Source organism: Penicillium pulvis, assembly GCF_028828015.1.
Source record: "Penicillium pulvis strain IBT 33274 chromosome Unknown scaffold_8_segment0_segment0, whole genome shotgun sequence".
In the NCBI taxonomy this organism is placed as follows: Eukaryota; Fungi; Ascomycota; class Eurotiomycetes; order Eurotiales; family Aspergillaceae; genus Penicillium; species Penicillium pulvis.
In genome coordinates, this window is record NW_026643080.1 from 894,077 (window position 1) to 915,469 (window position 21,393).

Below are 21,393 nucleotides of genomic sequence, written 5' to 3' on the forward strand. Positions count from 1 at the left end.
TGCACATGATAATTTCTAAATTACCAGTCTTTTCACGCTGCTTTATGTGACATTCGAATGCTTGGAAGCCGTCTTATATATGGTGCTACGGGTACTTCGGCATTTCCGGGCCGATAAGAGTAACATCTTTGGAATCAAAGTGCTGGAAGTAAGCTTACTTATCGGGCCGCTTCGAGCAAGCTTCACCGGTGCCAACTAGAGTCTGTGAATGAGAACATGGTACAGGATCTGGCCAACAGAAAATTCTGCTTTTCATCTGACCTCGATTCAACCTAGCCAAGTGTCCTCACCGGTGATGCCACGAGACGGGGCCCGGCACACTAGGATCCACTTGGTGCTTTCCAATGCTGCTCGGTACGGTTCTACAAGACTAATGCCAATTTTTTACACTCGGCCCGGTGGGAGAACAAAAAAAATAATGTGGCTTACATTCCACTTAGCTGGAATACTTTATTCCCTGGCTCTATATTCTCCCGTTCTCACCGAGTTGGAGATAAGGTTTTTGCCCAGGTGGCGCTTCCAGTATTCAACGGCCTATGACGATAAGGTCAAAGAAAGTTAAAGAAGTCCCCAGACCTGAAATCTACCCGAGATCGGCTTTATGTCAGCTACACGTTCATCCTGGAGAGCAATGATTCATGCTGGAGAAAGTGACTTTGGCATGGAGAAGACTTCTCCACGATCGTCGAGCCAATGAGATACATGTAAAGAGAAGAAAGTGGAACTTTCATCACGTGACTGAACAGTGACCCTCCGCATAAAGTTTAGCGTGGTTTTATCCATTCTTCCGCATGAAATCTTCGGCGAGAATCCGTTGCGATGCCGTGGTTAAGGGTTCTCCCCGCGGAGCCAAGGTACGCCAGTGACGAATTTTCATGCACCCCATTCCAACCCATGTCCCCAAAACTGATAGCCCGGGGTCTTGGTTTATCAAGCGGGACTTTACTGTTCCCTTTGATTCATTTAATCCCCTGACCCCCCTTTACTCCCACAGCGTTCCTGGCTCTCCACAATTTCTGACCCGTCTGATCCGGGGACAAAAGATATGCCCGACCCTCTCCATGCATTATTACGCAGCATGTGGCGAACCAGAACGTTCACCGGTGGGAGTCCCCTCAGCGATCCCCAACGCCCCTCTGTTGACAACGGGTAAACTCAAGATGGGGGGAAATTTCTTAAGTCCCCTTGGCTAAACAAATTTGACTGCCAATTCGACATGAAGCATCACAACATACCCAATAAAGAAAAAAATGTAGAAGTAATTGGTGCCTGGCAATGACCACAGAAGGCGAAATAACCTTTTGAGGTCATCACGACCATGGAAGATGGATTCCGCGGTTAGATATATACTATCAACGATTCGTTGGCCCCGGCTGAACGTTTCAACCGGGGGAAAACGCTACCCCGGGTCAGTGCCCACCCCGTGGGAATTTTAGCACGCCTCCTAGGTTGCGTAGCCTCACTTTGGAACCCCATACTGCCCCAGAGGATGGGGTTCTACGCGACGCAGGTTGTGGGGATGGTCAGCGAAAGGATTTCCACACACCTTCGTGTACCCACAACCCACTGGGGAACAGACAATACTTAGCCTGCCTCCCGTCCCATCTTTTCTCTTCCTTCATCCATCCCATAGTCGAAAATTTTTTCGCCTTCCCAACCCTCCGAAAATTTTCCATTAAGCTGTTCAACACACAACAGCCATGGGTGGTATCCTCCATCTCGTCGAGGATCGGCCGACGCCGCCATCCGTCTACAACTGGCGTGTCTACCTCCTCGCCGCCATCGCATCATGCGGTTCCAATATGATCGGTTATACTAGTGCCTTCATTGGTACTACCATTGATCTCACATCCTTCCAGGAAGAGTTCGGCACAGATAAATTGAGCTCTGCAGGACAGGACTTGATCAGTGAAAATATCGTCTCCCTCTTCATCGCCGGTGCCTTCTTCGGTGCCCTTGCCACATACGCCCTGAGCCACTGGATTGGCCGCAAGTGGTGTTTGACTATCTCTTCTGCCATCTTCATCCTCGGAGCTGCTCTGCAGACTGGTTCCACTGGCTCCACTGGTTTGGGTATGATGTACGCTGGTCGTGTCTTGTCCGGTCTGGGAACCGGTGTCGCCTCTAACATTGTTCCTATCTACCTTGCTGAGCTGGCTCCCCCTGCCATTCGTGGTCGTCTTGTCGGTCTCTATGAGCTGGGCTGGCAGATTGGTGGTATGCTGGGCTTCTGGATTAACGTGAGTCATGGTCCCGGAATTCCCCCTTGATGGGTCGGAAGAAAATCTTCCCTTTCTAGGACTACGTCGCTAATACCTGGTTGTTTAGTATGGTGTTGAGCAACATATCCCTGATAACCACAAGCAGTGGATGATTCCCTTCGCTATCCAGCTGATTCCCTCCGGTATGCTGCTGCTCGGCTCTCTCTGGATGCGGGAATCCCCTCGATGGCTGTTCCTGCACGACAAGCGTGCGAAGGCTATGGACAACCTTTGCTGGATCCGTCAATTGACTCCCAGTGACATGTACATCACCGAGGAAGTTGCTGCTATTGATTCTGCTATCGAGGAACAGCGGGCCACCGTTGGTATGGGCTTCTGGCAGCCCTTCCAGGCTCTTCGCTCCCGGCCTCTCCTCTGCTACCGTCTGTTCTTGGGATGCATGCTCTTCTTCTGGCAGAACGGTTCTGGTATCAACGCCATCAACTACTACTCCCCCACCATCTTCAAGGTATGTTTCTAAAAGTAACCCCCAGGAGGCCTGCCGCTTTGACATTTTACTAACTGCTCCCGATAGTCTCTGGGTGTCCAAACCAACACTGTCGACATTATGACTGGTATCTTCGGTGTCGTCAAGGCTGTTATGACTGTCATTTGGCTGCTGTTCCTGGTCGACCAATTTGGTCGCCGCAAGCTTTTGCTCGTCGGTGCCGTCACAGGTTCTATCTGCATGTGGGTCATCGGTGCCTATGTGTACATTGTTGAGCCCACAAAGCACGACATCACTTCCCTGAACGGAAGTGGTATTGCCGCCATCTTCTTCTTCTACCTCTGGACCGCTGTCTACACCCCCACCTGGAACGGTACTCCCTGGGTCATCAACTCCGAGTTCTTTGACCCTAACTTCCGTTCCCTCGCTCAGGCCTGCACCACCGCAAGCAACTGGCTCTTCAACTTCCTTGTGTCTCGCTTCACCGAGCAGATGTTCGCCACCATGGGATACGGAGTGTACATGTTCTTCGCCTCGCTCTCCTTCCTCGCGTTCTTCTTCGCCTTCTTCCTTATCCCCGAGACCTCCGGTATTCCTCTGGAGAAGGTCGACCGCCTGTTCAAGTGCAAGCCTGTCTGGCGGGCCAATGAGCAGCTCAAGGAGATCCTCCGCGCGGAGGAGGAGGAGTTCCGCTTCGAAATTAAGGATCAAGCTGTTCACCATGAGAACCAAGATGAGTCCTCGAGCCCCGAGCGGGTCTGAGAACTTGGATAGATTTTTGTTTTTGTTTTTATTTTTATAAACTCTTGTATAGATACATTAGAGCTGCACATAGATGCGATATTTTGATTATGACTGAGCTGACACGGTGTCACGCTTCATGAATGCATGCATACATTGCGAATCTTTCACTCATTTCGTCCTCGATTTTTATCAATACTCCAGTAAAAGGTTATGAAAAACCACAGACCCGATGATGGTAATTGTAATCTAATGCAGATAGAATCCCGACAAGCTGTAAGGTTGTCGCAAGCACCACTAAGACATGAAAGATCTGATGAGAGGATCCGAGAATATCAAATTTCCCAGGACCCAGAGATTCTGGTACTCGGGTCTGTAATTATTGATAAGTTAGCAAGTTCTCCCCAATGTCGCATTCCACGTGAGAACTGACAGTGTAAACAGCAGCTCCAAGTCCAAGAAGCAGTCCCTCAGCAATATAGAATGGCGCCCCGGACTGCTTCATCATCTGCATGAAGCCGAAACGGGCAATTCCATGGATAAGAGGTGCGATACCACTAAGACCCATTGCCATGAAAGTTCCAACGCGAAAAGTGCGCCAGCGGAGACCTTGGAATTTTGGATTCACAAGTATGATGAGTGATATCAAACTGAGTGTTCCGATCTGAAGAAAATTGGTTAGCATCCAACATCTCTGCCTTAGTGTTAGCAAGGTAGACAGCCTGCACATACCATCCCCCAATATATGATTTTCAAATCATCTTCACAATAAAAGACCATATTAATACCGGAAACAAAATCACCCAGAGTCAGAATAACGATCCCGATAAAATCGAGTTGCAACCAGAGATTACAGATACCTTCCGAATGGTTCATGAATGTATGAAAAGCCGCCGACATCCCCAGGCAGATCGTCGCTGTCAGCAAGAAGAACGCGAAGATTATCTTGTCCCGGACTGGGGTGTGGGGGTACCATGTTTGAACGTATTGGTAGAGTGTCCACTCAGCGAGGAGGAATCCTATCGCAGGGATCAGATGGGAGTAAATGTTGATTGACTCATTATGCAGGTAGAAGAGACTGGATAGACAATTTTGAGTGGAATTTGAAATGGGGCGGTAGCCTGTGAGGATGTATGGATTGTCTGAGTACCATTCTGGGACGTCGTTGTAAGACAGTAGGTGTTGAGTGGGTGTACTTTTCAGCTGTAGGGATTGTAGTTGGCTCGTTATGGGTGTTATATGAGGCGATAATGGCTTTCGTTGACGTGGTGATGGTAGCATTGGTTGGTATTTTGGGGAAAGCGTGGATAATGTATTGGGTCAAAACTGAAGACATGGGAACCTGAGCCTCAAGGATTGGTTTCAGGGGTAGATATTGAACAGGGGTTGTGGTTCCTGAGGTATTGGATGGAGGGGCTTGGTGTAACATGCATGCAGTTCGGACACCAATTGAAATGATCGACCTATCAGAGCCTCACCTACATGCTACGTGCATGGAATACATGTCCTCGTTATGCAATTGCTCATACGTTGATGTGGAAAGATAAACTATGTATGCGATTGGTATTCTCGTCCCACTTTGCTATGGAGTACTACATATTTACTTGAGCTTTCATTTTCATTTTTGTCACGAATTGATACGTGATGATCAATCTGCGCATTTTGATTCTCTGTTTTGTCCCTTTAGTCGGGGTTTTATGGACCCAAGAGAAGATGGCTTGGAAACAGGAGAGAGAAGAGAAAAATCAAGAATCGATAGAATGGAAGGTTTAGAATGCGACAAAAAGGCGGATGGAGATTTATCATCGGCTGCATCGAGCCTGCCTAATATGAATAGGCCGTGCTGTCCTGGAAGAAATGAATCACGGCTTTTAGGAATTTATCAATAAGTTCCGTGGCCAGGATCCTGGGGGAAATTGAGATCGTGAAAAAAATAACAAAACAATAATGTACGGGGTATTGCTTAAATAATATGCATCGCGCGTGAAAATGTCTGAAGGTCGATATAGGGCAAATGCGTCTCATAGGAAAGCCAGCACTATCTCTGTCAGGTATTGTTGCGGTTGAAAAAGAGGGATAGGGAACTTACCACCAAGCAGCTGAACAATAACTGTAGGCAATACTGCCTGGGGAGAACGAGAAAGCGCATTATTTGTATTCGTAGGCTGAGCAGGAGCCGTGTAGGAGGGCAGATTAGGATTGCTGGTGCTGTTGTCCAATGCCTTTTCCAGCTTAGCTGTGATGGTGTAGTTGTAATGTTGAATCATATCTTCTTGGAAAGCGTCCTCGATTGCGGCCCACCAAACCGACGCCATTCTCTTATACCCAGCGTCTGTCGGGTGGGTTGCGTCTGCCAATTCATCAAGGGGAATGAAAGAGCTCATATCAGCCAGGACGACTCGGTCGCCGCTCTTGCGACGCTTGGCAGCAAGTGCACGATACTGATCACTGATCCATCCGACCAACTCTGGCTTATCTTTGTTTGGCAATAGTGTTGAGAGAATGATGGTCGTATCGGGAACTTTTTCAAAGAGCAAGTCTAGAAGAGAATTCATTCGGACTCCCGTGGTGCCAACCTTGTAATTTTGTAAGGCATCGTCGGTGCCAGCACTGTTGATACGTTAGTTTCCGAATTTCAGTTGATCGAGAAGGGTCAAGGTCACTTAATCAGGATCACATTAGGTTGTTGAGGGGTAGTTTTTACAGCTTCCTTTGATAGCTGATCAACTCTAAAGCCGAAATGACCCTCATTGAACTGCAGTGGGAAATGTCAGTGAGATTTCATTCCAAGCTTTTCGGAAGTTGGTGATCAACTCACATTATCAATCATCGTGCCATTTCTTAAACTCCCGACCATCTCGACATTCCAGCCCTTATAGCGAAGCTGTTGTCTTATATAATTCCGATAGCCATTGTGCCCGGTTGATCGATAACCATTGGTTATGGATGCGCCTAATGGCATAATTCGGAGTAGGAAAGGATTCTCGGCCCGCGATCGCAAAGTGGTGATATCATTGCGATCGGCCGCGATCGCGGGACTGGGTTTCAAATCAGGCCGAGAAAGCGTCAAGACGGACGTGGATAACAAGGCGACACACAGTAACCAAGCGCGAACCATTGAATTGATGGGTGTTGGTGGTCGCATGGTGACTGAGGAAGATTCGAAAAGGAAAGAACCTTGGAACTAGTTCAACAATCAGGGACCCCAGCTTTTAAAAACCGGAATGACTTAATTCTGACCCCCACTTCATATAACCTGAGCGACAGGGGTTTCCATGGCTAGTAACTGGTTCGAGTTTAGTTTCCGTTACAAATAGGGGCTTAGCATCAGCTTACCAATTGAGCAGCCTTGCGAAGTGATAAAATTGGCAGCCTAATTGATGCCATTGTTTGCCCCGAGGCGATTTAGCGCTTATCACAGAGCCATGGCGTAATAGAACCGCTAGATCACAAACAGTCATAGTGCTTGCCGTTTAGTCTAGTTTAGGTATAGACCCAGAATAATCTCCCATTGGAGCCTTGCCAAGCGCCAGAAAGTGTAACCCAAGCAACAGCCGACGTATCACCAAATAGAAACTTCGCTGTGCTTTCTCGGGCCGAGACCCTGAGCCTAAAAAAGTTAATGGAGCTGCGCTTAAAATAAATCCAGGGTCCAGTTTTGGCTAATTTTGCCTTTTATTTGTACTGGTCAACATAGCCACCACAGGTAAACCCGCGGCACATCCGGAAATTATCATGTTCAGTTGATTTTTAAGACTATATCACAAAGGAAGTACTGTCTACAGTGTCCCCTTAGTTACCACAGCCCATAAATACGTGCTGTTGGATATTATACTGTCTAAGAATGGAAGCTGTGTTCTAAGATGCGAAAAAGAAAGATTTGAAAGAATTTGAGATGATGACTGAAACAAAAGTGACGTCGCTTACTGCCAATTAATATGCCCGACAGAGCTGCTCAATCATGGCGATCGCCAATAAACTTTGTATGCGCTGACACAGAATCTTTACTAGGCTTTGGAGGAAGCCATAGCCTTACGTGCAGCCACAAAATATGACGCGATGTTACCCCATTGCGCGATCTTTATACTATTTTTGGTACTAAGAAGTCCGCATGACTATGTGTGGAATAACAGTAACATTATAATTTTGGTATTTTGGGTGATGGTGAAGCTGGCTGTGCCAGTAAAACTTAAACTTTATCCCACTCATTTTTGGTTTATTAGTAGTATAGATTGTTCTTGCAGTACTGTAGATACATGTTACTTTAGGCATAGGCATCTGCTTCCCCTCAATGTGAAGGTGTTTTATCTGTCATTGTGGCTTGGCGCATTTCATGCAGGCTCCGCAATATATCAGCGACTCGCTGGGGACGTGACAAGTCAACGAGAGACCACTTTGCTCCTCGGAGCACCTTCAGCAATACCCACATTCCACCAAAGACAATGATCTAATGAATTATGTTCGTTAGTCTTCTTGAACATGCAGCAGCAGGAATATTTGTCTTACTGTCAAATAGGACGATAGGAAAGGAAGCAGGTAAAAGCTACTCCACATTGGCGACATGTTCATAACAAGTAGGACGGTACAGCAGCCCCCGAAAGCTATCCAAGCCAATAGAGGCTGGCCGTGGCTGCGATATGGGTAGTTGCGACTATGACGCTCGACCTGGGTAACGTCCTCCTGGTCAAGATACTCCGGGTTTCTTATGATTGTTTGGGTACTGATAATGGTTAATTGTTATTATGTATCGGGACCTTGTTCGTACTGACCAGCCATGGTAACGAATAAACGCAAGCGAGACACAGGCCCAAACAATCAGAACACCAACAGATGCCATCTCACTTAAAACTTCAATGAACTAGATACGAGTATTAGCTTTCAACTGAGCAGGATTATTAAAATGGACCCACAAGCCCTACCATTGAAATAGAGACCTGAGCTTTTTCAGAGCCCCGAACAAGCCGTAAGAATGGGATCCAACAAAACGCCACCGCAGAAAATATAATGGCTCGCCGGGGAACCTTTCGGTGGTCTGTCTTACCAAGCTTTGCCAAAAGACGTAGATGCCATTTCTGGCCCTTGCCTCCTTTGAGTTGGCTGGTGAGACCGAACAAAGCACGCGAAGAGATGTAGAGATTCGTACCGGCGCACGACAGACAGGTGAAAACAAGGAAGAGATTGAATACGGTATCTAAATGCGGGATCTTAGAGCCCAAGGCGATCATCACAAAAGCCGAATGACTCCTATGATCTTTACAATCCGTGTTCTTTGTATCCCAGGTCACCCGAGGCAACTTGCAGTCATTGGATTTTATATCGATACTCACGAGGAATCCGCTCAGAGTGTAAGCCACTGTTGCAAGGACGGATATATATATGGCGGAGAATTTGACACCACTTCCAACGAGGGGGCTGTCGGGTCTTGAGCGCCTGCCTGATGGATGTTCTGCGTCGGGATTGTGCTGAGGCCATTTCGCTTCCAAGGCAGAGGCGGCAACGACTTCGACCCCAACGAATGAGAAGACTGCTGTTGATATGCACATACTATAAATTCTTGAGTAAGCTGAAATCATGGCAATAACTGCCGCGGACCTACAATAGCGCAATGGGCCAATTTTTGGCAGCCGAGCCGTCATACCTGGTAGGCGAGGACCAATCTATAGATTTAGGTGCCTATTAGAGCCAGGAAAGTATCATGGGAGCGTAATGTACCTACATTCAACACCAAGTGGAGCACCGTTGTCTGATTCTGTTGGTAGAACTTAGCACAATTTCGAGAAACCAAACAAACCACCAAATGACAGCAATTCAAAGTGGGATCTTTTCACCTTTCCTATTGATTATGATCAAGAAAACGAAGATAACAAACAGGAATGTAATTTTTATAGATCCTGTTATGACCTCTAAAAGACCGTATGACTAGATACGGTGTTAGATGTGCTCTGGTCAGCGATGTTGTAGTGATTGAACGCACCTCGATCCTGAGCATATTGACAGCAACCAATGTGACTGGGACGGCCAAGAAAATAACGCCTGCATGCACTTCACGACTCCTGAAAGCAAGCCAGTAGTCACATTCAGCTGCTAACGTTGCAAGGATTGTGGAGAAGGACATTGAGTACGTAAACCTGTTGTCTTGGTTAGCGTAGCTCTGATCTTGAAAAACAGCTTCGCTCATAAACCGCTCTTGGTAAACTCTGTGATTTTCTTACCAGTATGCAATACCGACAGCGATACCCAACTCCTCGTCAACAAACTTGCTGACATACACCGAGAGCGCACCCGGGATTGGCCAAATGCACAGCATTTCAGTAATGCCTTGCATGACAGCCCATACCAAGCACCCTACCAGAAAGTATGACAAAACAACCGCCAAAGGACCTCCAAGCTCGAGAATCTGACCACCTCGCCAATAGAGACCAATTCCAAGCGTCGCATTGATCGTGATCATGAATAGATGTATGCCTTTAAGCCTTCTGTTGACCTTTCTGTCTTCTCGAGGACCGACAGTTATTATTTGCTCGGTTCGTCGTTTATACTCGCACTCATCCACCGAGTTTGTGAGGGTCTCTTGGGTTGAAGCGCTTCGAGCATTGGAAACGTCTCGTTGTCGAGACTCTGGACTCATTAGATCAGGATTCTGTTCTCTCTGATCTACCGGCTGTTCACCGATCATGGGATGGAGCGAAGAGATTGGTGGAGGCACTGCCACGCTTTCCGATTGCCAGTTGGGTAGCTCAAGTGGCAGTGACATTTGAGTGACATTGACCGATCGCTCTGTGTTCCCTTGCTTCGTTGGCAATGGAATGTGCTAAACCAGTCATTCTGCCAGCATGAGCCGCATTATTTCTGATCTTGGATTTATTCCAGAAGGACAGGGAATGGCCCCCAGATTTATCTGCAATGCCTTTCACCCACCAATCAGGGTGTGCACCCGGGTGATACACGGGCAACTTTGAGGCATAATTTCTTTTTCTGGCGATGCGCACCTATAGGTGGAAGGGTGTTTCCACTCCGAAAGTAGTGCGGAGATAATCTCGTATTTGTTGAAAGATAAGACTGCGCCACAGATAAACACGGGGCCTTCCCCTCTCCTTGGCCGGGGTATGTACGTGACGTGGCCCAATTGGGCATGCTCTCTGTACTTTCAGCCGCAGAGTTTGGTTTATGAGTTCGTGGGAGGTCCATGATCTCTGCTCGGCCCCGCGTTATACCATTTCTTCCGATCAGTATGCCGGCAGCTGCGCAAGAGCAGACTCGACAGAACACTACCACCCACTACCTCAGAAAAGAAAGACTGGAAGCAAGGCTACGCGAGCTGTTCCCTGCTGTGAAGGATTTTAAAATTAGGGTTTGTATCCATAGACCCGCTCGCCCCTGTTCTGTCAGGCTAACTTTGAGCAGATGCAGAATGACGAATATTCCTTCATTGCGCCGAGGCGTGTTGAGGCTGTACGCGATGATCCACACCCAGATTGCATAGACTTTGACTGACACTTGTAACCCAGATCGAGCTTCTGTAAGACACTTTCACTGGATACAAGTTAGCGCGCTGACAGCCTTCTAGACCGGCCCGAGTGGTGACCGAGAGTGATGAGGAGTGAGTGACAATGTGATACCGGCACGTGGGGGCCAAGGCGCAGTGGCATGAGGCGCAGGAACTGAACCCCCTGATGGCGCACAGAAACGCCTTACGTCGAGACAATGAGACAGAGATTTTTCACCTGCAAATATATCTATTAATCTTGGGCTCTTTGCTTTATCTTCTCATTAAAAGTCTATTTTCACAAACCATGACCTCTATAGCAAACTGCTGTCTTGATCAAGTAACCAAACCGGTCCAGGTGTTTGATCTTGGCTCAGATGCCGAGGATCCAGCCACGACCTCGTGTCAGAAACATGAGTTTTTCACGCTGGAAGATTTATCCGCATATTTTCAAAACACTGAAACTCACACATACTCATGTCGCCTGATGTTAGTCTTTCAAAGCTTGGCATCCTCCATGGCTAATTTAAATCAGATCAATTTGTCAGGCAAACTCCTGGCAACCACTGCAGATAACAAAGCCAATGCTTGATGAAATTGTAAATCAGTACAATATCAATTCGGCGTTTTGGCAGCTCCCATTATCTTTCTTCGATCGCAATCAATACAGTCTAGACTTGGAGCAGGTTTTCTGTGTACCATACGCCGAGTCTCGCACTGGCTTTTGCACAGGTAAAGCATATCATTTCCACATGACTTACAGCATGAAATCTTTACTAACAGAGAAGTAGAGATATCTTACACAATAAGATACCCCGAGTACAAGGCAAAAGTTAAAGAGTGGACGATCCGCCAAACCGGCCTGTACCATAGATATGATTCCGCTACATCGCAAAGCACGTTCATATTAATCAATCCAACTCCCCGGTCAAAGGCACTCCTGAAAGTAGAGGAGCTGTTACGAAATGCTGGCGCGGAGGTAATGACCGATCCTTTCTGGCTGCACTCGGTCTTGTTCTCAACATATCTGCCGGCATGGAGAGAACGCATTTTGGAACTTGAACGTCAGTTCCTGCCTCTAGCCAGTGCGGCACACGCGGCATTCATTGACGAGCCCCTGAGCTTGAAATACAATAATCTCAACGTATTGAGCAAACTAGAAGGTCATTTTCTTCAAATGCCAACTATATTGGCGGGCGCTATGGATGTTCTCGATGAGCTCTCTACACTCATCAGCTCAATGAATTATACACCAAGCACACGGTCCGGGCTACAAAATCTGAAGAACCAACGTCGACAATGTATTACCTACTCTCGGACCTCCATGCATCTACAACAACGAGTTCAATCGGTCGCTCGACTTTTGGCAGATACACTTTTGCTTCGCGACCAAGTTGTCACGAGCGAACAAAATGAGCAGATCTTTCAGTTAAACAAATCGGCAGTCTTCATTACCAGACTATCTTTGTTGTATCTTCCGCCATCATTTATTGCAGTAAGTAGTCATTGAACCTTTCTTCTACTTTTCAAAAGGGGCTTCGTCATATTAACATATCGTGGTAGACCATGTTTGGCATGAACTTTTTCGCGATGGACCAAGACAACTCAACCATTGTTGGGACATCTATGATATGGATATTTTTCGCTGCCTCGGCCGGGCTGACTGCTCTCACATATCTCATCTACTACTTGCTGGGACACCGACACAGCATTGCACTACCCAGACTTACAGAAAGAGGACAGGCGGCTCCACAAAGGAATTTTCAGGCTATGTTGCGACGGCTTACAGGGACAAGCACATTTGACACGGAGCTGCAGGATTTTCACGCTTGATAATTGATAGATAGAATGGCCAAGTCCTGATGTGCAACTCACCAAGCGAAACAAAATATAGGGTTGAATGTGACTCGTCCAATGATAATCCGAAAAGGCTGACTGTGTTGTTGAAGGGAAGGGAAAAGCGCGTGGACTTTACAAAAGACATATGACTGACGACACTTTCCATAGATTCTTCCCTAGACTTAGATTTCCTGTTTCATTCCAAGGTGCATGGTATTGAATTCAAATAATCCGGAACCTGTATATTGCACGTCGATTGTCATTCGTAAGGGCAGCGAGAAGAATAAACTTCTCTTCTCTCAAGAAAGACAGCTTCACGGCAAATTCATCATCATTTGAGAGGCCTGGGAGCTCAGCAAGCTCTTTGATCAAAGTTGTTTTAGTCGGTCCTGGCATTGTCATTTCTAACAAGAGCATCTTATGATTAGCGGTCCGTTTGCCAACAGCGAACAGTCGCTTATCATCCCAGCCCATCATCAATTTCAATACTCGATATGTGTGGATATCTGCCGCGGCTGGCTGAATCCTGCTCTCTGGGTCAAGGCTCCTGATGTGAAGCATTTCTTCGCGGGTGACAACCGCGCAAGCATCGGGAACCTCGTTAAAGGGGGCCAAGGTCGTGAATATGCCCACAGTACTGGTGATGTCGAATCCCTTTATTCTTAGTCAGTACAGGTCGGTAAAAACGATCCAACAGCCGCTCATGGCAAGCACTCACTTGCAATTCAATTGTGAGAGGATCTATCTGTTTTGATTTAAGGCAGACGTGAAAGATTGGGATCTTGTGCTCCCAGTCACGAGATGTAAGATGTGGACGAAAGATGATCCATATGTCCTCGGTTGTTGAAAAGAACAACTGAATAGCGTCCGATGCAGGCCAATCCAATTCAAATTGGCGCTGGCAGTGCTCCACTGACCCGACTGGAGCACGGTACAGGGTCCCGGGTTTGTTCTCGTCATTTGGATCACGCAGAATAAATACGATTGTCTGGCTGTCGGGTGAGAGAGCTAGCCTTTTGATTTCCGGAAGCGATTGCAGGGAGGTATGACGCGGGTATTGAAGGCTCTCACCCGGCGAGTGTCCTTCTTGGAAATCAAAAACGTAGCACTAGATTCAGGATGAGAAATCATGACGGCAATCCGGTGATTTTTGAAGAGTCACTCACCTCGAAATTTCCCCCCGATGTGGATGCTACCAGGTACTTATCCGTCACGCTTACGGATTTCCAGATACAATCTGATATTGTATACTCTCCTGCTGGCTTCACCACCGGGATTGGTTCATTCGCCCCTGCTATAGGCAATGAGTTGGACGTGTATATCGATATTTTGAAATCAGTCCAAAAGGCAACAATATATCCATCCGGCGAGATTCCACATCCTTTGAAAGGCTCATTATCGTCCAGAAAAATCCTCTCAAGTCTGAAATCCACACCATGGCTTGTTTCTCCACCAGCACTCGAAAGTTGATTGCGCATTTTCCTAACCCAACTGGACTTCCTAGGCATATATTGGGTTTCTATTGGTGGTTGCTCCAGGTTCTCATATATCTGTCTTGTTGCTTGGATCATAACTTCCACGGCAGACACGTTGCATCGTTTTGATTGATCTTTGAAGACCTCATTCTCGAGGAACTCTAACATAAGTCGCACGGCTGCTCCTTCGTTGGCGTTTCGTTGCCTTGCTCTCACAATCAGATAGTCATGGCACTTTCTGACCTCCGGATTGACTTGAAAGGGCTTGAATCCTCCGTCCCGAACAAAGAAACGATCATAGCTCTCTGATTTTGAATGGGCTACTCTCTTGTCAGAATAGCTGGTCACTCCAGCGGCGCCACCTTCCAAATATGCGAACAGGACGCTAATGACACAACCGAGAGACCATACATCACTGCTGGTCTTCATATTTCGGTTCGCAGAGATGGACTCGGGTGCAAGGTAAGTTGATTGTTCTCGACGATTCATTGTTCCAGACCCGTCTTCTGGCTGTTCGCGTCGAACAAAGGGACCGTTGAAGTTATTCTCTCCCTCGCTACGCAATCCAGACCTCTCTGTTCTCACACTCTTCACACGAGACATGCCAAAGTCACTGATCTTCCAAACATAATGGATGTTTCCATCTAGCTCTTCCGGAAATACCAGAATGTTCTTGGGCTTGAGATCCATATGATAACAAACCAGCCTTTCGCCATCGCCCATCGTGATCCCGGTATGAAGAAATTTCAACCCATTGGCAAGGCCCTGAGCGGCTTTAATAATTGCGGCTTTCTCGGGCTTCTGAGGTGTGTATTGCATCATGTATGCCCACAGGTCACACATGGCAAGCGGCATGAACAGACTGTATGTCTTTAGGCCCACTGCAAGACTGCCGTAGCTTTCCACGATATTTTTGCAGGACCACTCCGCAGATAAAATTTGCTTCATAATGAGCATTTCGTTCCTATTCTCTCGTGAAGATCGAATGTAGTCCTTGCGCGCAATTTCTATTGGTTCACCGTTGGCAGACTTCATGGCAGGATCGTAAAAGTGTCCTTTGGCAATTTTTACCTTATACACTGCACCAAATGAGCCTTCATTGAGAAAGGTCTCCCCAAGATAAGGAAGACGCTGTCTGTCCGGATTCTCAATGGGAATTTCTTCCCCCCTTTTAATCACCACAGGACAGAAACATGCTTGATGCTCAAGAAATTTGTCTGGTGTAACTTCATCCCGGAACAGATCAGCCAAGACATTGCGCTTCACGGGCAGCTTGTAAATTTCGGCATGCCAGACATCGTGAGCGACAAGCTCAGTCACAAAGGTTCGCGCGGCATGGATGCTGCAAGTAATGTAGATCAGAGTTGCCAAAAAGTTATACAGGTCTCTTTCAGCAACCCTCCGTATTAAATGATCCGTGTTAGAAGTAGTAGCCCTCGAGACTCCGTCATGAAGTTCAAGACTGGTGAAAAAGCGTCGGAGAAGGCCATCGTTCAGCACTTTCTTGGTTGTTCCTGTCGCGGCGAAGCGGCGCCCGTCCTCGGGGGATCCCTGTAGCTTGGCTGTGATTCGTTTGTATATCTCTTCGCATAATTCCGAATACATGGTGGATGCCATGACTGAGTCAGTCTCAGTCGCTGTGGAGAGGTGAAACGGAATGTTTGCCTCCCTCTCGTATTCCGATAACGCGCTGTTAGCGCGGTCATGCGGAAATCATCTGACTTCGTGTCTACTATTTATCGTTACTGTTTTTGCTTTCTTGCTTTAACTTGATTGAAAACGCGTCTAAGGAAGCTTAGAAAATCAGCAACATAAATGTATCAAGTTGAACTCACTAGGTCCATGAACCAGGGAACCAATCCTGCACACAGCGGCTTGCCCCATTTTGGCTCCGCTTTGCTCCACGTCTCACACCTAAGCAATTGATGGTGGGGCGATATTTCACCAACATTCATGTACTGTTCGTGTAATAAGCATTCAGCTGGTATTGCTTCTGAGACACAGCCGTCCGCGTCTTTGAATAAATCATCACTAAACGTCGATAGCATCAGCCTAGATGAATTTAGGATGACCATGGAGCAAAGCAAGTGCACGTGCTTGAGATAAAAAGCAGTTGACGCAACCCTCTGATCATTCATGGCTTAAGTACGAAGGATATTTACGGCACCTTTGACAAGTGATGGTAGATGAAATACCACGAGACACGGAGTTGCAACAGGGAAGAGTTTACGTCGAGGCAAAGCAAAGATCAAACATTGGAACGGGAGCATCGCTGCCTGACAGATATGGCAACCGACATTGCAGCTAAATACTACACAAGTCATAAATTAGGCTATTTTCAAATGTAATACAATAAAAGTCTATGGGTATCAAATCAAGCCACCGCTTCCCTGGCTTTTGCGGCCGCTGTTTGGCCTTTCTGCAAGGTCGCCACTGCCAATGCATATGCCTCATCCTTTGCTTTGCACTGAGATGAGCCACGAATAGCCTCCTTATCCCAACCATGGGCGCATCCGTCCATTCGACGACTCAATGAGACCTTTCCATCTATGCCACTGATTTGCTCTGACAATCTCTCCGCCTCCACAGCAAATGCACACTGTGACGCCGTGATAAACAATACATTGTTCGGGAAATTGTGCGGATCGGCAAACCCAGGGGAGATACGGGGATCGTATGGATCAACGCTGCCTGGGTTTAGTAGTTTATGACAAGTGTGGGAGAACTTTGGAAAGATTGTCCTCATGATCCAGTTGGAGGGATCCGCCATCGGCTTTTCCGGAGTCGGTAGAGCCATGTCGGTTGGTCCATAGATAGACACAACGGTGTTGAATATGCTCTGCTGTTCCTCGCCCCCGAAAAGCTTCGATGATGATGCCACCGCGAGCGCAATGTTGGCTCCAGCGCTGAATCCTGAAAGTGAGATGCAGGAAACATCAAAGCGATCGGGTTGCGATTGTACCCATTTCACAATGTCCTCGGCATCGTTGAAGGCGGCTGGAAATATATTCTCGGGCGCAAGTCGGTACTGAACATCGATTACAGTGTAGTCGGTCTTGTCTGCGACGTACCGGCAAAACTCGTCATCGTTGCCGAAAGTGCGAAGAACAAAGCCGCTGCCGCAGAAGTTGATGAGAACGGGAGTTGGTTTGTCGTCAGCTGTCCCGTAGACGTTGGTTTTGATGGTTCGGCCTTCGTCACGAGATGGGACGAATACTGTGTCATCTGGTTTGGGGTGAATATGAAGTCTGGGTCGAACAAGGGCGCGGAGAAATGTGGCAACGGATTTATGATAAGCATACTGCACTCCCATGACTATGGTAGCATATACAATGGGCGACGTGCATCTAAAAATTGGGCTTCGCTTAGTTGCCCCCACAGATGGTTCGAGTTTGTTTACTGCAAGCTTGAATCTGGGGTTCTCCGGGTTGAAGAGAACACAAAAAGCCGTCCTTGTCTAATCCGGGTTTTGGTTGCATGCCGATCACTCGGGATGCCGTGACGTCAATGGCGTTCTCGACGTTCTCGACCGTAAAGAATCATTTGGAACTATATTTGTTTTATATAATCGTAGCTTTTAAGAATTCGATGTCCGCACTTGTAATGCTTCTACGGCTTGTTTGTAATTGTAGTCAAATTATGCACTAGGTTAGGGATAGTGTCTGGCTTTCAAAACATGTAAATCGTGTCGGCGGGTTTGGACGTCTGAATGATTCCAAAATCCTTAGGCATCCTGTAATTAACATACTACGGAGATAACGAGCAGATGACACTCACTAAGATGAAAGATTCGCCAACTTTTCAGGGGAATTGGAAATGTCCTTGTTAGGTAAAGATCTCCACTCCAGGGCTGCTCATTGACGAATCCTGTGTTATTGTAAAGATAGGGGATACTGGTAAGCTAACAAGAACCCAGGTATAGCTGCAAGTCCCAATAATTGTGGAATATATAATATGATTACAAAGACTGATATATCATTCAAGTATCAACTTGTTCCACTTGATCCGACCGAAAAATACAATGGCCGCCTCTAATGTCATCGGCAGCTGGATATCAGCAGACTATCGCATGAATAATCTGGACAACTCCTAAATTACCCTACTGCTCGGTTTAAATTATTGAGAGGCCATTCTGTGTACATCGAACAGCAGCGTCTGTATTCTCATGAAGCCAGAGGCGAAGCTACATGAGTTTGGTGAAGTCCATGCCTGAACGACCGAGGAGTGAGCGACTCCATGCTCCATGCGATAGCTTTTTCAGGTTCATTTACTTCCAGCCCGATAAAAGAGGACCTTGGTCGACTGATCCTCTGTCATCAAGTGAAATTATCTCGTTTTCACATTGGATTGGAACTACTCGGTACCGCATGGCAAGATTTGCGAGAAATCAGCTGCTTCTAGGGGTGACTAGTCAAGATCAAAGTGACACTCCTCATAATATTATATTTCTGTTGGGAAAGATGTGCTGACGACTAAAGGGTACGATACATCAAAGTATTCTCAGTTGGTATCGAATCCCACATCAAACGGTAGCAAGGCCTGTGTTGGAAATGGCGAGACTTTGATCGTGGCAGGCGCACTGCGTATACTATGGATGAATCAGGAGCAAACAAAGGGAATCCATGCGACAGCTCATAGCCAATGAGGGAAGACTTGACACCTGGGCACATGTCAAAAATTTACTTTTCAGGTTGGCAAAAGTTATTGCACTTCATCCATGGACTACAGTTTGAGAGTCATCTTCGAATTTATGAATTCATAGATTACCAATATAAATATACAAGCCTAGCTACCGCTATTCATCGTAAAAGTGTGTCTTTCATGATGCAAGAACCTAGTTCAGGTAGATTAAAACTATAAATAGAACTGGTTCAACAGGTGGGTTACAAAAAGATAAAACTGAGCTGGTGCATATATATATCACAAACTCTCGCCTATCAAATTGATAATGCTCTACTTCTTCGCCCGTCCCCTCTTCCAACTGTGCGCAACACTATTGCCACATGATCTGGCCCTTGTTTAACTCCCCTACAGTAGGATCATCTCATACGAAGATTTGATCGACATTTGATCGATCGTACGTACTGACGGTGCCTATCTGGGATCATCGAGGTAGTAATACGCATAGAATATTAGCTTGAAAATATTAGAGTAGTGTTATTGCTTCGTAGAATTATAATAGATTGCTACCAATTTTAAAAGTTGTTTCTACCTCTAAGAAAATTTCATCACAAATACCACCCCTCGGGATATTAGTATCACCATAGAATTGCTACCCGTATGTTTGGGGTTTTGAGTTACTAAATTTAAATGCCAAAACAGAGGAGGCGTGCTGGGAGATGAAAGCCCTCAGAGCTCTCCTATCATCATCTTGATTAGAATATACCTGATTGCTAATCTCAAGCCAGGGGGTTAACTGGCAATGACGTTGGTCCGCGGAGACGATCCTGTGACCCAATCTCAGCTTCTCAATTTATCTTCCAGACCTGGTAAAATTCTCATTTGAGTCTCGAATAAAATCATCCTAGCTCGAAAAAGATAAGAAGAAATTGAAATCTCCACACTCTATTCATTTGAGACAGGGTCTATCAGGTTGCCTTGTCTGTCTAAGTAGAAGACCCTCAATTCCGACCCCAAAAGGCAAGAGTTCAGAAGCGTTGAGGACCCAAGTATGTTTAATTTCACTTAGCATGTCAATCTCTGCCCAATACGAGCTGAAGTTCCAGCCTATCAAGCCTCAGACTAAAATTGAAGTAAAAGCAGACGTTCCCGATTTAGGCTAGTATTGCTGCCTGTGGGCCTGATTATGTCCACGCGCGGGTAAAAATAAATTGTGTTAGCAAAAAGCAAGCATACCGTCAACACGAGTTTAGCGACTTGACTTGTGGATTTTGGGTTAGTCCCACTTTGTGTGATCCCTTGACTCGTGTCGCAGATTGGTTTCTGGATTTAAGTCCCATGGTGAGTGAGGCAGATCGGCCTGCCCGATCTCCAATGATATTAGGATCCACGGCTTGTTATTTTTCTTCTTTCCTTTTTCTTTCTTTTTTGCCATCCCCACGCCTTGCTGTCTGATTCGTAAAGGGCCGCTGGAGGGCACTACCATTCCAGGTTTTTGCAAGGGTTCGCTAAACATGTCCTTTTTTAGAAGTGAAGCATCGGGGATAAGTTATCCCTAGTCGTATACTCAACGGAGCTCGGAGTATATACTATCTCCGGTGATGATCTGGCCTTGGAGCTGTAGATTTACAGGATGAAGTCGTTGCGAGGGCAACAAGGTCCAGCGGCTCTTCGGAATCTATACCGATTGCAAATTGGCAGATCAAGAGTTTGTTTCAGACTGAGAAAGCGTTGAGCCAAGCAAAGTTTCCTGTAAGGGATGGGCCGATTGGGCGATCACTGCTTCATTGATCGACGCCCTGCGAACTATTATTGCCCACCTATCCCTTGCTAGGATTCAATTTTTGGTTTTTGCTTGCTTGTGATAGGTAGGAAATTGAGCAAATGAGAATTCCATCTTTACAAAAAAAAAAAAAAAAAAAAAAAAAAAGGGGGGGCCACTTGATCCTCGCCATTGTTCTTTCTCTCTTTGCTTTTTCACGATTGAAAACAGCGCAGCCCTTAGGGCTACCATCGGGCGCACTGTGGCGGCACCCGGCAATTTGGGTCAATGTGGTACAAATCACCCAGCTGGTATCTGCCAAGCATCCAACGTCAGCTTGAGCGATCACCGGTTCCCCTCTGATGATCGACTGGATCGTCTTGATCATCTTACAGTGCTTAGGGGCCACAACATACGAACGGTAAATTTGAGTCAAGAGATCGACGCTGGGCGCAATTAGTAGCTGACCCTATGAGGAGATAAGGTTGCCGGAGCTTGGACCAGATGTGCCTTGCATAGACCCGCAACGTCGTCAAACATTGCTCGCTATGGAATGCTTTCCCCTTAGAACGCGTGGGAGAAGCAACTTAATTATCTGAAACACCGGGCTCCATATGGCTTTTGTGGCTTTCTTATCCCGCACTGGGCATCATCCGAACGTTTATGTGGTCATTGAACTGCATACTTCGGCAGTGAACTTGCAATTTCATTGGGAGCGACCCGCTAGCCTAAACGAGTTTGGGGGCAGTATTTGCTTTTCT

At 46.7% G+C, this 21,393-nt stretch overlaps 8 protein-coding genes across 8 annotated transcripts; 3 read left to right on the forward strand and 5 right to left on the reverse strand.

Annotated features, from left to right (window-relative positions):
• Positions 1-1,700: 1,700 nt before the first annotated feature.
• N7503_009737 (sugar porter family MFS transporter) lies at positions 1,701-3,471 on the forward strand (the record flags this gene model as incomplete). Its single annotated transcript, XM_057069283.1, has 3 exons — positions 1,701-2,240; positions 2,329-2,730; positions 2,797-3,471. The coding sequence occupies 3 exons, from the start codon at positions 1,701-1,703 to the stop codon at positions 3,469-3,471; spliced, it is 1,617 nt and encodes a 538-aa protein (XP_056915894.1).
• Positions 3,472-3,661: 190 nt separating this feature from the next.
• N7503_009738 (hemolysin III family protein) lies at positions 3,662-4,731 on the reverse strand (the record flags this gene model as incomplete). Its single annotated transcript, XM_057069284.1, has 3 exons — positions 3,662-3,823; positions 3,884-4,114; positions 4,183-4,731. The coding sequence occupies 3 exons, from the start codon at positions 4,729-4,731 to the stop codon at positions 3,662-3,664; spliced, it is 942 nt and encodes a 313-aa protein (XP_056915895.1).
• An 809-nt stretch (positions 4,732-5,540) lies between these two features.
• On the reverse strand, positions 5,541-6,595 carry N7503_009739 (putative esterase; the record flags this gene model as incomplete). The annotated part of the gene is made up of 3 exons (XM_057069285.1): positions 5,541-6,060; positions 6,114-6,205; positions 6,269-6,595. Coding segments are annotated over 3 exons (939 nt in total), but the record flags the coding sequence as incomplete, so codon positions are not given.
• Positions 6,596-7,738: 1,143 nt separating this feature from the next.
• On the reverse strand, positions 7,739-10,126 carry N7503_009740 (proline-specific permease; the record flags this gene model as incomplete). Its single annotated transcript, XM_057069286.1, has 9 exons — positions 7,739-7,897; positions 7,957-8,170; positions 8,220-8,308; positions 8,370-8,994; positions 9,047-9,107; positions 9,167-9,199; positions 9,363-9,369; positions 9,425-9,578; positions 9,663-10,126. 9 exons carry the CDS (start codon positions 10,124-10,126, stop codon positions 7,739-7,741), a joined length of 1,806 nt encoding a protein of 601 aa, XP_056915897.1.
• Positions 10,127-10,681: 555 nt separating this feature from the next.
• N7503_009741 (uncharacterized protein) lies at positions 10,682-11,054 on the forward strand (the record flags this gene model as incomplete). The annotated part of the gene is made up of 4 exons (XM_057069287.1): positions 10,682-10,801; positions 10,855-10,902; positions 10,959-10,969; positions 11,018-11,054. 4 exons carry the CDS (start codon positions 10,682-10,684, stop codon positions 11,052-11,054), a joined length of 216 nt encoding a protein of 71 aa, XP_056915898.1.
• Positions 11,055-11,520: 466 nt separating this feature from the next.
• On the forward strand, positions 11,521-12,769 carry N7503_009742 (uncharacterized protein; the record flags this gene model as incomplete). Its single annotated transcript, XM_057069288.1, has 3 exons — positions 11,521-11,668; positions 11,728-12,431; positions 12,500-12,769. The coding sequence occupies 3 exons, from the start codon at positions 11,521-11,523 to the stop codon at positions 12,767-12,769; spliced, it is 1,122 nt and encodes a 373-aa protein (XP_056915899.1).
• A 228-nt stretch (positions 12,770-12,997) lies between these two features.
• N7503_009743 (protein kinase family protein) lies at positions 12,998-15,867 on the reverse strand (the record flags this gene model as incomplete). Its single annotated transcript, XM_057069289.1, has 3 exons — positions 12,998-13,429; positions 13,494-13,883; positions 13,942-15,867. The coding sequence occupies 3 exons, from the start codon at positions 15,865-15,867 to the stop codon at positions 12,998-13,000; spliced, it is 2,748 nt and encodes a 915-aa protein (XP_056915900.1).
• Positions 15,868-16,624: 757 nt separating this feature from the next.
• On the reverse strand, positions 16,625-17,563 carry N7503_009744 (uncharacterized protein; the record flags this gene model as incomplete). Its single annotated transcript, XM_057069290.1, has 1 exon — positions 16,625-17,563. One exon carries the CDS (start codon positions 17,561-17,563, stop codon positions 16,625-16,627), a length of 939 nt encoding a protein of 312 aa, XP_056915901.1.
• Positions 17,564-21,393: the final 3,830 nt, after the last annotated feature.